This window comes from Doryrhamphus excisus, linkage group LG1, assembly GCF_037039965.1.
Source record: "Doryrhamphus excisus strain RoL-2023G ecotype Guam linkage group LG1, RoL_Dexc_Guam_v1.1, whole genome shotgun sequence".
NCBI classification, from domain to species: domain Eukaryota; kingdom Metazoa; phylum Chordata; class Actinopteri; order Syngnathiformes; family Syngnathidae; genus Doryrhamphus; species Doryrhamphus excisus.
The window spans coordinates 28,180,001-28,194,549 of record NC_136357.1 but is presented as its reverse complement, the minus strand read 5'-3'; the positions used below and the strand labels follow the sequence as shown (position 1 = coordinate 28,194,549).

Here is a 14,549-nt window from a genome sequence, read left to right as displayed (position 1 = left end):
GCACAGCCTTTATCGGCAGACAGTGAGGGGTTAACGTGTAATAGGATGAATGGATATTGTGGCGAGCAGCGTCTGATTACAAGCCGGGGAGGACAGTCACGATTGTGGAAGGAGGGCGTTTGGGTATCGAACTCGTGAAAACATAGCGGTGAGCACATTATTTCATTTCAGACTCTCATATGTTAGTTTTTTTTTAGCGTTTTATCGACATCGACGTTGCTAGCTAGCACCTTAAATCCGGGTATTATTGACGTAAACATGGCGGACGGGAGTACAACTTGGAATATGTTGAAATGAAGACTTAACTTTTGGACCAAAAACTTGGCTTTTAACACCGGATTGTTGAAGCCTTCGACCCCGGGAAGGAGGCACCTCGGCGGCCAGGTGGATTTTTACTGCTCGGTTGCTCCTCCAGAACGGAGTTATCGATACAGGTAAGCAACTCCACCTGTTGACTGGGAACATACGGTACTTTAAATATTGTATTATCAACGTAGTACTCTTAACCGGAAACTACAAACATATATTTTTGTGTGATAAAGCCCCAAAACTGAAACATATGGCACTGATAATGACGCCTGTACTATGAAGCGGTACTTTTGTTTGAGTATTATTTTATACTGCTACTATTAGTAAGGTATATCAGTGGTTCTTCGACTTAAATTTGGGTATAAATTAAATACTATGTTTTGTTTTCATAACACGAATTGTTTTCATAGCATTAATTAAATACTATTTTTTGTTTTCATAGCATTTTAATTCAGTAGTGTGATATTTTTTGTAGCAATCGACACATTTTAGCTAGCCTGAGGTTGCGTTCACACTTGCAATGTTTGGTCCCGTTAAAACAAATTCAAACCGGTTCTGCTTCTGGAGTTTATTCGTTTTAAGCGTGAAAACAGTCGATGGCATGGGACTGAACCAAATGCTTGACACAAAAAAACAGTAAAGTATTAACAGTGTACAGTATATTTAACCTGTATCAACACATATTAATTATTATTAGCAATTACGGTGAGTGTGAACGCACCCTTGAGCTGCTTTTTGACAGCTTATATCACAATATTGACAGTTACTATGGTACACATAATGTCATTGTATGGTCATATCACCTCGTACTTCGGTACGTGACAAAAATTACAAAATTTAAAAAAATTAAAAAAACCTTGAACTGTATTACGGAAAGCAGGAAGTGAACAAATGTAACAGTTTTAAGCCAAAAAAAGTCATCTTCTAATTCAGAAAAAAGTTATAATTATAATAATACAAGAATAGACTCATCATATGATGACGAAAAATGATGTCATTTCTGTTGCATAAAATATAAAATAGAAATACCGTATAAAAATAATATTATTATTGAAATGCTTCAACATGAGGAATATATACTGTAATATTACGGAAATAAAATCAAAATAATATGGTACTAAAGTCGTAATTATATAAAAATAAAATTTGTGAACATTATTTAAGAAAAAAGTAGAAAACAACTGTATTAGGAAAGCAGGAAGTGAACAAATGTAACAGTTTTAAGCCAAAAAAAGTCATCTAATTCAGAAAAAAGTCATAATTTTACAATAATAAACTCATCATATGATGACAAAAAATGATGTCATTTCTGTTACATAAAATATAAAATAGAAATACCGTATAAAAATAATATTATTATTGAAATGCTGCAACATGAGGAATATATACTGTCATATTACGGAAATAAAATCAAAATAATATGGTACTAAAGTCGTAATTATGTAAAAATAAAATTTGTGAACATTATTTAAGAAAAAAAGTAGAAAAAAACTACATTAGGAAAGCAGGAAGTGAACAAATGTAACAGTTTTAAGCCAAAAAAGTCATCTTCTAATTCAGAAAAAAGTCATAATTTTACAAGAATAGACTCATCATATGATGATGAAAAATTATGTAATTTCTGTTACATAAAATATAAAAAAAACTATATTAGGAAAGCAGGAAGTGAACAAATGTAACGGTTACTGATTGTAAAAGTACCAGATGGAGGGGTAGGATTTAATAAGCTTTGCTTCTTCCTACTCCTTTTGGACATGTGGAACTGGGAACTGATGATGTGATGTATTCAATTGCAATCTGGCGGTAATGCGTCCATGTCAGTAGTTGGTACAGTCCGCACATCGGAAAAGATAAAGCATGTTTGACGTCTTGTTTTTCGGGCTGGAACTCATCCATTTTGGACCCGAATGCGTCCCCATGTTTATGACCCCGGTGTCCAGACAAACAGGGTCATCGTGATGGGAGACACCGGAATGTCATTGACATTCCGTGATAATGGGAAGTCAAAATAAGTACATTTGGAGACCTCACAATCATGTCATTTTCTTTAGGCGGTGGATTCCAACTGGAATCCACGTGGGGGAGCTTGGGAACTTGCTGCAGTCTGGGTGGGGGTGCGGGGGGGGGGGGGGGGTGTTAACAGGCACTTAGGTCAAATCCTCCTCCAGCTGCAAGCCGGTGGAATTTTATGGAAACATGAAACAAGTCAATACTTGATGCTAATTCCCACCCAGTCCGTGTCAGTCCTCTGGTTGGCCTTGTTTACTATCCTAAACGCCATTTTCACATTTTGTGGAAAACTTTGGGAACCTTCAGTAGCCACGTTTACATGAGGAGTTTTTCCTCTTTTTCCGAATGGAACCTTTTCCGAATGACATTTCCGAAAGATTTTTTTTTAAATAAAACTGGAATTGTGAATAAAGTATAGAAGCGTTTAGATCAGGGGTCTCAAACTCAATTTACCTGGGGGCCACCGGAGCTAGGGTCTGGGCGAGACTGGGCCGCATCAGGTTTTCCCAAAAAAAAAAAAAAAAAAAAAATGCATTTAATAAAAACAGAAAAATTAATAAACTTTGCTTTGGTTCCGATTTTCTACAAGAAAAGCTCTGATAAAACATTCCACTGTTCTCAAATATCTTAATTTTTATTTTTCTACACAAAATAAGATCAAGAATAAAGAAAATCAATCAATCAGTAATAAATAAATAAATATAATAATAATAATAAAACAATTAAATAAAATAAAAAAAACTAATAATAAAAAATAAAATAATTAAAAATTTAAAAATAGACAAATTATTTTTTCCAGATTAAAATGAACAAAGCATTATTAGAGCCCTGTAGACATGACAAAACACGACTATAGTCACATTTATACTTTTTTTTTTTTTTATTTACAACATATTGCGCAACTGCAGCGTCTCGAGACACATGCTAACTCGCAAACTCGAGAGCTAGCCACCTAAACGGTAGCCTTCAAGTTATTTCCTTTTAAACTTAAATCGCCAAAAACTTACCACTTCCACACGGATAGGGAGGATAACTATTAACAGTTATTTAACCTTTAACATGAACATTAATCAAACGTGATAATTTTTTCTGGGTACATGATACCATACAGCATCCGTATCAAACTTGCACAGGCCGCACTAATATTAAACTTTCATATTTAATTAGTGTATTAATTAGTGCATGTGACAGTTCAATGTTAAGAGACATGCATAGGATCCCGGAGAAGCAAAATACGGCAGAGGAAAAGGGATAAGTCAGCCTTTTTCCCCACACATACAGATGTTCTACCATTCCCTACAAACAACAGCAACCACCCATGCTCCCACCCGGGGACACTCGCCGAGGGTGGCTTGGCGTAATCCGCTACATGTCGCATGCGATACTGACAGAGATTAACCCAGAATCTGATTGTCCTGCTGTTCAACCAGGAAAAACGCTCCACTAGCCACGTTTACATGGACCTGAATATTCCAATTCCATTTGGAAAGAATGTAACTTTTGTGTACACCTCATTCCCGAAGAAAAGTGCCAATCCGAATGAATATATAATCGGATTCACAGGGATCGGATTCTTCCTGGTGTTTTTCTTCGTCTGTTGTTTATCGGCGGTTGGCAAGCAGCTTTCGTTGTGTGCGTTATCGCCATCTGCGGAACGGAATCCAAACCAGCGGTCTCAAACACGCGGCCCGCGGGCCAAATGTGGCACGCAGGACACTAGTTTGAGGCCCCCCACCTGGATACCAAAGTTTAATATGGCTTGATATGGATGCTGTATGGTATCGTGTATCACATTCATACCTACGGACAATTTGGAGTGGCTAATTAACCTAGCATGTTTTTTTTTTTTTTTTTTGGAATGTGGGAGGAAACCGGAGTACCCGGAGAAAACCCCACGCATGCACGGGGAGAACATGCAAACTCCACACAGAGATGGCCGAGGGTGGAATTGAACTCGGGTCTCCTTGCTGTGAGGCCTGCGTGCTAACCACTCGAACGCCGTGCAGCCGTAAACTTTTATTTAGGGGATTTTTTTCTGACATAGGTCAGGACTTTGACTACATTGAAGTGAGGTCGAGGGACAAAGAAGCAAAAAAATTACCACTTCCACACTAAACAAGAGGATAACCTTTTGCACTCAATTTCATGTCATGCAGTGTTCGTCATAGCCAATGTAAAGGGACGACTGTAGGGGGCTACACCCTGGACTGGTGGCCAGCCAATCACAGGGCACATATACTAGACAAACAACCATTCACACTCACATTCATACCTATGGACAATTTGGAGTCGCTAATTAACCTAGCATGTTTTTGGAATGTGGGAGGAAACCGGAGTACCCGGAGAAAACCCACGCATGCACGGGTAACACAAGTGCAAAGGTGACTATAGGGGTGTTATTTATTGTCTAGAGGGCTCTAATAATGTTAAAAACTGTAATTAGAAGGTCGTAAACAGGTAGTATTCGACTACTGAATAAAGAATCCGGGTCTCCTCAAACATGTAAACTCCACACAGAGATGTCCGAGGGTGGAATTGAACCCTGGTCTCCTAGCCGTGAGGTCTTCCTCGCTCATTAAACTCAGCCTACAAAGCTCCATGTGTGACATTTCTCTCCGACCTCCAAAATGTGCCACCTTACGAGCACCCTCCAAGCCTTTAAATTAAGCGGCAGGTCCGGCTCAAAAAGGGAGCGTCATCCCGCTCGGGCATCGAACTGCATGTTGCCGCTTCGCTGCCTTTTAACAAACATCTTTCTGCTGTCTTCGTCTTTTGCTTGTGCAGGCTTTTTTTTTCCGCTCCGCTGTCTCTCAGGCCTGACGAGACATCCTTTGGGACGTCTGTCCATATCTATCTTTGTCTCTGTGAAGGTAAGTTCTGCTGGCTCAGTGTTCAAGTCCGCCCTTCAGTAATGCTTTGCCGTCCGCATTTATGAATGTTATTTAACAGTGTTGTTTTTATTTATTGTCTGTTGTCTGTAATTGGACTGTTCAGGTTCTCGTCCGATCAAACTTCATCAGTTCATGCTCCATAGACGAGATAGGGCAGCCCTAGCTTGAGGGAATTGTACATTTATTCAAGCATTTATTCTCGGAGGTAAAGGCACATCCCGACCGAGATTGGTTTCATTTATTTGTGGTGCGAAACGACAGTCGTTAAGGAAAAGCGGAACAAGGTTTTTGTCTGCCGACCGCGGTCGTTTGTGTCAAAATTCCACACTTGATCAAAGTTACTTAAGATTTGTCCGATCAATACACGATAGTTGATATCACCTTCTATTACGGAAATGTATTATGTTCTGTTTACTTTCCTCCATAAAATGTGTGGCCATCCATCCATCGTTAGCTCAGATGAGTGACACAGAACCATCGAATTCAGCAGAAGCTGTTCTAAATTCAAAATTCTACACTTGATCAAACTTACTTAAGATTTGTCCGATCAATACACGACAGTTGAAATCACCTTCTATTACGGAAATGCATTACTTTCTGTTTACGTTCCACCATAAATAATAAATAATAAATAATAAATAATAAATAATAAATAATAAATAATAAATAATAAATAATAAATAATAAATAATAAATAATAAATAATAAATAATAAATAATAAATAATAATAAATAATAATAATAATAATAAATAATAATGTGGAGAATAAATAGATGACATCAAATATGAACGATGTACAGCGTAAACAGTCATTGCCTGGCTCCCGTGTAATAAATAATAATAAATAATAATAAACAAATAATAAATAATAATAAACAAATAATAAATAATAAATAATAAATAATAAATAGTAAATAATAAGTAGTAAATAAGTAGTAAATAATAAATAATAAATAATAAATAATAAATAATAAATAATAAATAATAAATAATAAATAATAAATCATAAATAATAAATAATAAACAATAAATCATAAATAATAAATCATAAATAATAAATCATAAATCATAAATAATAAATAGATGACATCAAATATGAACAATGTACAGCGTAAACAGTCATTGCCTGGCTCCCGTCTAAATAATAAATAATAAATAATAAATAATAAATAATAAATAATAAATAATAAATAATAAATAATAAATAATAAATAATAAATAATAAATAATAAATAATAAATAATAAATAGATGACATCAAATATGAACAATGTACAGCGTAAACAGTCGTTGCCTGGTTCCCATGTAATAATAAATAAATAATAAATAAATAACAAATAAATAATAAATAAATAATAATAAATAATAATAAATAAATAATAAATAATGTGTAGAATAAATACATGACATCAATGTAACAATATACAATGTACAGCGTAAACAGTCGTTGCCTGGCTCCCGTGTAATAATAAATAATAAATAATACATAATGCATAATACATAATGTGGAGAATAAATAGATGACCTCAAATACAGCGTAAACAGTAATTTGTACACATAATTTCAATAATTTAGAATAAATAACAATAATTTAGAGACATTACAAAGTGATATAGTGATATGATAATGTGTCATATGTACTGTAGCTCCATGCAGGCACCGTAAAAGTCGCTGCAGCAAAAAATAACTCCAAAGTGCTTCTGTTTATGGACGTTGGGGAGCCACCAGGCCCTAATGAGTGCCTTCCAAACCGTTCCCAATGTTGCTGGAATGTCGGAAAGGGAAGCTCGGAGAACACTAGCCGAGTCCTGCCTGTGTCCGACATGTACGTACGTATATAGCGAGGGTGTGTGCGGTAATCAGATTAATGACGAGTTTACTAGCGGGGGCTTACGAGGTCTGGACCGGGCCTGTCTGGCCTGACCCACTTTTGGCGTAACCCAACAATCACATCTACTTGTTTTTAGACGCAGCAGATGTTTGGATTGTGCTTTGGTATGGCACATATATATTTTTTTCCCGTTGTTTACATTATTCTACGAGTAGCATAAATTGATGTATGCTTACAAATGGACAAATAGTACACAGTGTTCCCAAAATAGCCTGCAATTTTCCTATTATGCCCATTATTCCGCCCTTTGTATTGAGTATTGAGGACTTCTATAGAGCAGCCACACACAATAACCTGCACATAAAGCTTTCTAGTTCTTCCAGAATCTGCACCTAATCTGCTGTATTTCTTTGGATTTTGTGCTTCCCGCGGAAACGGTATGCCCACTCCCGAGTGGTTAGGACTCGATGTGCTGCTAGCTAATTGGTAAACTGTATAGCAGTTGAAAATAAACAGCGATTTATCTTTTTAATTCCAACTTTAGGAATTGTGAACAAATGCGGCGTTCCCTTATTGAGCCATTGCTAGCAAACGTAAACAGAGAAGGAAGCCATTGCTAGCAAACGTAAACAGAAGGAAGCCATTGCTAGCAACGTAAACAGAGAAGGAAGCCATTGCTAGCAAACGTAAACAGAAGGAAGCCATTGCTAGCGACGTAAACAGACAAGGAAACCATTGCTAGCAACGTAAACAAAGAAAGAGAGCTCGGGGGGAGGGCATAGATCTTATCTGGCTCACAGCCACGCCCATATAAGGAAGTCTGCTCTTCTGTGACATCACAAAGGGGACGGTTTTACTGCGACTTCAGAAAACCGAGCGTTTTCAGCCATCCCGAACTTCTTTCAGGGCTCGCTTCCAAACGCGCAAAACTCGTTATCTGTAACTTTGGAAGTCCTCATCATGTGACGAGTCAATATAGATGTGATTTAATTATGAATTAATTATGAATATGTAATTCATACCTATGCAATAAATGTCAAAATGAAATAAATGTGAATAAAATAAATAAAATAATAAAAACTATTAAATTAATAAATAAATGTCAGATAAAAAAACATAATTATGAGATGAGTTAGAATTATGACATAAAAGTCAAACTTTTGACATGAAAGCACATGAGATAAGTCATAATTATGAAAGGAGTCAAAATTATGACATTAAAAAGTCATAATTATCAGTCATAAATATGATAGAAAATAAATTAAGAGATAAAAAGTCATAATTATTCGAAATATATATGAGAGAAAATAAATTGAGATAAAAAGTTACCAATGCAAACGATTTTATCTCATAATTATGACATTCTTAACTCATAATTTTGCCTTTTTTATCTTATGTTTTTGTTTCTTTCTTTCTGCACACCTTAGTTATTAATAACCACACCCCGACACGCAGACGAGTCGTTTTCTTCCCGTTTTTTTTAGCGGGGACGCATCAAGGCTGCGACGTTGCCGACTCAACCCGCTCGAATCGTCACAACCGATCCTTTAATGTCGCGTGGAATTTTTTTTTTAAAGATGCACAAGCACCAGTTAGCAGCCCGGAGTAAAGTCAGGCTTTTTCCACGCACGCTCGTGTTGTAACACGCTAGCGGCAGATTCCTGTGCCGTGCAGATGCCTTCCATTCATCTGTGCGTCATACATGCTTGGCGCCCCCGGGGCCACTTTTTATAGGGCGCCCTTCCTCCATCGATGATTTAAATATGCTTACAAAATAAATAGAAGCTTTCGTTTTCAAAATAAGGTGTCACCCAATTTACATGGTTAGCAACTAAATACACAAATAAAGAGGCGGGGTACACCCCGGACCGGTGGCCAGCCAATCACAGGGCACATATAGACAAACAACCATTCACACTCACATTCATACCTATGGACAATTTGGAGTCGCTAATTAACCTAGCATGTTTTTGGAATGTGGGAGGAAACCGGAGTACCCGGAGAAAACCCACGCATGCACGGGGAGAACATGCATGGAATTGAACTCGGGTCTCCTAGCTGTGAGGCCTGAGTGCTAACCACTCGACCGCCGTGCCGCCGTAAACTTTTATTTAGGTGATTTTTTTTTCTGACATAGGTCAGGACTTTGACTACGTTTCATTTTCAAATGAAGTGAGTTCGAGGGACAAAGAAGCAAAAAAAATTACCACTTCCACACTAAACGAGAGGAAAACCTTTTGCACTCGATCTCACGTCATGCAGTGTTCGTCATAGCCAATGTAAAGGGACGACTGTACACCCTGGACTGGTGGCCAGCCAATCACAGGGCACATATAGACAAACAACCATTCACACTCACATTCATACCTATGGACAATTTGGAGTCGCTAATTAACCTAGCATGTTTTTGGAATGTGGGAGGAAACCGGAGTACCCACGCATGCACGGGGAGAACATGCAAAACTCCACGCAGAGATGGCCGTGGGTGGAATCGAACTCGGGTCTCCCAGCTGTGAGGCCTGCGTGCTAACCACTCGTTCGCCTTGACTTTGACACCTGTAGATTAGAGAGTCAGGAGCCTGGAACAGTGCTTGTTTTCCTCTCGGGTTGTTGTGTCTGCAGCAGGAAGTGTTCTAGCCTTGAGTGCTCTGCTCAATGAACAAAAAGCAGGAAGTGGATGTATAGACAAGTTAGGTCACAATGAACTGTGGACCGAGTTCTTCATCATCATCATCATCATCATCATCATCATCATCATCATTATCATATTTCCATGGATGTACTATTACTGAGCTTTTTTTTTTGGATCCGTTTTCTATGCCGCTTATCCTCACGAGAGTCGCACAGCTGTCTTTGGGCAAGAGGCGGGGCACTAATAGCCAAGCCAATCACAGGGCACATATAAACAAACAACCATTCACACTCACATTCATACCTATTACAAGAATAAATGTATAATATAAGGAAAAATGTAATTATCCACGTATACATGGACCCAAATATTCCAATTGCATTCGCTTTATTTGCTGAAAGTCTTTGAGTTCTTATGTTGTAAAGTGTGCTTATTGATTATTATTATTAAGATATTTTTTTTTTTTTTTTAGAAAACATGAAAAACAAGCGAAACAAAAAAATAAGGATGCATAATTCCAAGAACATTTAAGGCAGGGGTCTCAAACTTGCGGCCCGCGGGCCAAATGCGGCCCGCGAGACGCTACTTTGAGGCCCCCACCTTGCTACCAAAAGTTGAAACGACAGCTTAAAGCCGTGTGCACACCGGACGCAATGAACATGATTTTGCCCCGCCCATACTGTTACCCCGCCCTGTTTTGCTTTGGATTAGCAATGAAGCTAAAAGCTAAAGACGCCGGGTACAAATAAATGGACGCCCCCCCACCCCCCTTTTGCATCGAACTAAATTATTTCTACTTTTTTTTTTTCAATTTTTCTCAGGTTCAACCCGAGCTGCCACCATTCCGTGCTGTAAGGCCGACCGCAAAATGTCTTCCGACGGGGACCTGAGTAACCTTGGAAGCTGCGATAGCTTCTGGGAGGTAAAGTTTGGACAACAATCCCGCCCCCCCCTTAACCGCGCTCACCACTACGCACCTTCAAATAGATGTGGGGGTGCTACACTGAAAATGCGACACTCTAAAAATGTTATTTAGTAAGAAAAAACGCACAAAAGTTGTATTTAATGATTTAATGATTAATGATTTAATTCATTTAATGAGAATAACATAATAATAGGACAAAAATTAATGTTTTTTTGTAGAATAAAGTTGAAATATTAAGGAAAAAATACTTTTTTTTTTAAGTAAAGTAAGAAAAAAGTAAAGAAAAGAAACAAACATACCAACAAGTAAAGCTTTGGAAAATTAGGTTAGGCTTCTCAAATATGGAGGGGGGGCAAATATACTAACATAATAACAAATATACTAACATGTACAAATTTATAGTACTCGATAGTACTTGCAATTTGACTCTTGAATATGCTTGTTGTACTCTCCATTTTATTGCATTTTCCTGGTTTTATTTTTACATTCAGTCTGTACAGTACAGATATATAGTATAGTATATAGTATAGTATAGTATAATATAGTATGTAGAATAATATAGTAATGATAGTATTTCAGATTGGGGGGGGCGTGAATTTACAGGAAGTTGAAATGGAAAAAAACAAAAACAAAACCCAAATTGAATTATCTCACAACAGGCACAAATAACATCAACATAATAATCTTAACTCCGAACCACTAATGTCACTTCCTGTCCCCCCCCGACCCCCCGACACACAAGTCCGGAAAAAAAAAAAATCCAACACAAATCACATAAGCATGAGCCTTATTTATATTTCATTTTCAATTATTATGTCCGTTATGCTGGGTAATATGAGTGTAAATGTGACTATAGGGGTGTTATTTCATATCTAGAGGGCTCTAATGCTAAAACCGTATTTGTTGTACTCTCCATTTTATTGCATTTTCCTGGTTTCATTTTTACATTCAGTCTGTGCAGTACAGATAAAAGAATAATATAGTCATGATAGTATTTCAGATGGGTGGGGGGGGGGCGTGAATTTACAAGAAGTTGAAATGGAAAAAAAACCCTCAAATTTAATTATCTCACAACAGGCACAAATAACATCAACATATTAATCTTAATCTTAATTAACCATACTGTTGCAAACTCCCAACCCCCAACTTCACTTCCTGTCCGCCCCCCACCCCCAAACACGTCCGGAAAAAAAAATTTCCAACACAAATCACATAAGCATGAGCCTTATATTTCATTTTCAATTATTATGTCCGCTATGCTGGCTAATATGAGTGTAAATGTGACTATAGGGGTGTTATTTCATATCGAGAGGGCTCTAATACTAAAACCGTATTGCAGTAACTAGCAAAATATTCCATTCTTAAACAACTGTGCTTTGTGTAACTTCACAGTCGGGTCTGGAACCAATTAAACGCAATAAACAAGGGACTACTGTTCACCTAAAGGATCCCCAGTAAAGTACTACAGGTTGAAATATTCTTGTATTATCTCCTTATGTTTCTGGTAAAAGAGTTCCGATGTATACGTGTGTCTTGGGGGGGGGGGGGGGGGGGAATTGTGTCCGGTCCGCATGAGAGCTCGTAAAACACACTCGGATCGGTTCAATCAGGCGCTGTTTATGTCTGCTTTGTGTCCCGACGCAGCCAGGAAACTACAAGAGAACGGTGAAGCGGGTCGACGACGGCCACCGACTATGCAACGATCTGGTCAGCTGCTTCCAGGAACGCGCAAAGATCGAGAAAAGCTACGCCGTGCAGCTGAGCGACTGGGCCAAAAGGTGGAGAAGCGTGGTTGAGAAAGGTCAGTTCCGATGCTGCGACTGAGCAGCTATCAGAAATTGAACAGTTAATTTACCACTTCCACACTCAACGAGAGGATAACCTTTTGCACTCTATCTCGTGTCATGCAGTGTTCTTCATAGCCAATGTAAAGGGACGACTGTAGGGGGGGTACACCCCGGACTGGTGGCCAGCCAATCACGGGACACATATAGACAAACAACCATTCACACTCACATTCATACCTATGGACAATTTGGAGTCGCTAATTAACCTAGCATGTTTTTGGAATGTGGGAGGAAACCGGAGTACCCGGAGAAAACCCACGCATGCACGTGGAAAACATGCAAACTCCACACAGAGATGCTCGCTGGTGGAATTGAACTCGGGTATCCTCGCTGTGAGGCCTGTGTGCTAACCACTCGTCCACCGTGCAGCCGTAAACTTTTATTTAGGTGATTTTTTTCTGACATAGGTCAGGACTTTGACTACGTTTCATTTCAAATGAAGTGAGGTCGAGGGACAAAGAAGCAAAAAATGTACCACTTCCACACTCAACGAGAGGATAACCTTTTGCACTCGATCTCATGTCATGCAGTGTTTGTCATAGTCAATGTAAAGGGACGACTGTAGGGGGGTACACCCTGGACTGGTGGCCAGCCAATCACGGGACACATATAGACAAACAACCATTCACACTCAACATTCATACCTATGGACAATTTGGAGTCGCTAATTAACCTAGCATGTTTTTGGAATGTGGGAGGAAACCGGAGTACCCGGAGAAAACCCACGCATGCACGTGGAAAACATGCAAACTCCACACAGAGATGCCCGCGGGTGGAATTGAACTTGGGTATCCTTGCTGTGAGGCCTATGTGCTAACCACTCTTTTCCACTGTGCAGCCCATGATGGGAATAATAGATGGGAATAATAGATTTCCAAGTCGCCAATTAACCTAGCATGTTTTTGGAATGTGGGAGGAAATTGGAGTACCCGGAGAAAACATGCAAACTCCACGCAGAGATGCCCGAGGGTGGAATTGAACTCGGGTATCCTTGCTGTGAGACCTGCACGCTAACCACGCTAACCACGCTAACCACTCGACCACCGTGCAGCCCATGGTTCGGAATTTGTTTCCAAACAGTAATTGTTCCTTGCTTGCAGGGCCTCAGTACGGTACCCTGGAGAAGGCGTGGCACGCATTCATGCAGGCCGCCGATCGGCTCTGCGAGCTGCATCAAGAACTGCGCGACCGGCTGGCGGGAGAAGACAGTGAAAAGGTGCGAAGCTGGCAGAAAGAAGCCTTCCACAAGCAGATGATGGGAAGTTTCCGGGAGACCAAGGAGGCGGACGATGGCTTCCGTAAAGCCCAGAAACCTTGGGTTCGCAAATTAAAAGAGGTTTGACGCATCGCGGGGTAAACATGTGCACGGCAATGCGGGTAGGCGGGGCTAAAAGAGCCGTGTGTTTCTATGTTCAGTTGGAGTCGAGCAAGAAGAGCTACCACCAGGCCAGGAAGGAGGAGTGGACCGCGATTAATCGGGAAACGCACGCTAAGGCCGACCCGTCCAAGTCCCAGGAGGAAGTACGCAAGTACACGACCCGGGTGGAGCGCTGCAACCAGGAGGCTGAAAAAGTACAACACACACACAAAGATACACACACAAAGATACACACACAGCCTTCACACTGATTGGCTGATAATTAGCACAACATACACTCACCACCAGTGGCTCAAAACAATAGATTGTACAAAGAAAAGTATATATTTTTATTTCACAATTATGCATAAAACTTAATTAAGCCCCACCTCCCTTCACACACGCAAAACTTTAAATTATTATTATTTATTCAAAATTATTTCAATTATTTGTGCAATTTACTGTTTACGCTGCACATTGTTGTTCATATTTGATGTAATTTATTCTATTCTTATTATTGTTATTATTTATTATTATTATTATTATTATACGGGAGCCAGACAACAACATTGGCAATTTCACTGATGTGTAATTGGGAAGGAGGGAAGGAGGGAAGGAAGGAAGGAAGGAAGGAAGGAAGGAAGGAAGGAAGGAAATGAACGAAGGAAGGAAGGAAGGAAATGAACGAAGGAAGGAAGGAAGGAAGGAAATGAACAAAGGAAGGAAATGAACGAAGGAAGGAAGGAA

General features: G+C 39.1%; 1 protein-coding gene across 4 annotated transcripts in view; it reads left to right on the top strand.

Moving 5' to 3' along the window:
* Nucleotides 1–33: 33 nt before the first annotated feature.
* The window catches only part of pacsin3 (protein kinase C and casein kinase substrate in neurons 3), a 26,101-nt gene continuing 11,585 nt past the window's right edge, over nt 34–14,549 (top strand). The window contains exons 1-6 of one of the 4 annotated variants that reach the window (XM_058076846.2): nt 36–434; nt 5,104–5,189; nt 10,495–10,595; nt 12,243–12,399; nt 13,546–13,781; nt 13,862–14,017. In XM_058076846.2, the coding sequence (XP_057932829.2) occupies nt 10,542–10,595; nt 12,243–12,399; nt 13,546–13,781; nt 13,862–14,017 (603 nt within the window). In that variant the 5' untranslated portion in view covers nt 36–434; nt 5,104–5,189; nt 10,495–10,541. Of the gene's footprint in view, nt 435–5,103; nt 5,190–10,494; nt 10,596–12,242; nt 12,400–13,545; nt 13,782–13,861; nt 14,018–14,549 lie in introns of all 4 variants that reach the window. The other 3 variants (XM_078793160.1, XM_058076847.2, XM_058076845.2) reach the window with 3 other exon arrangements.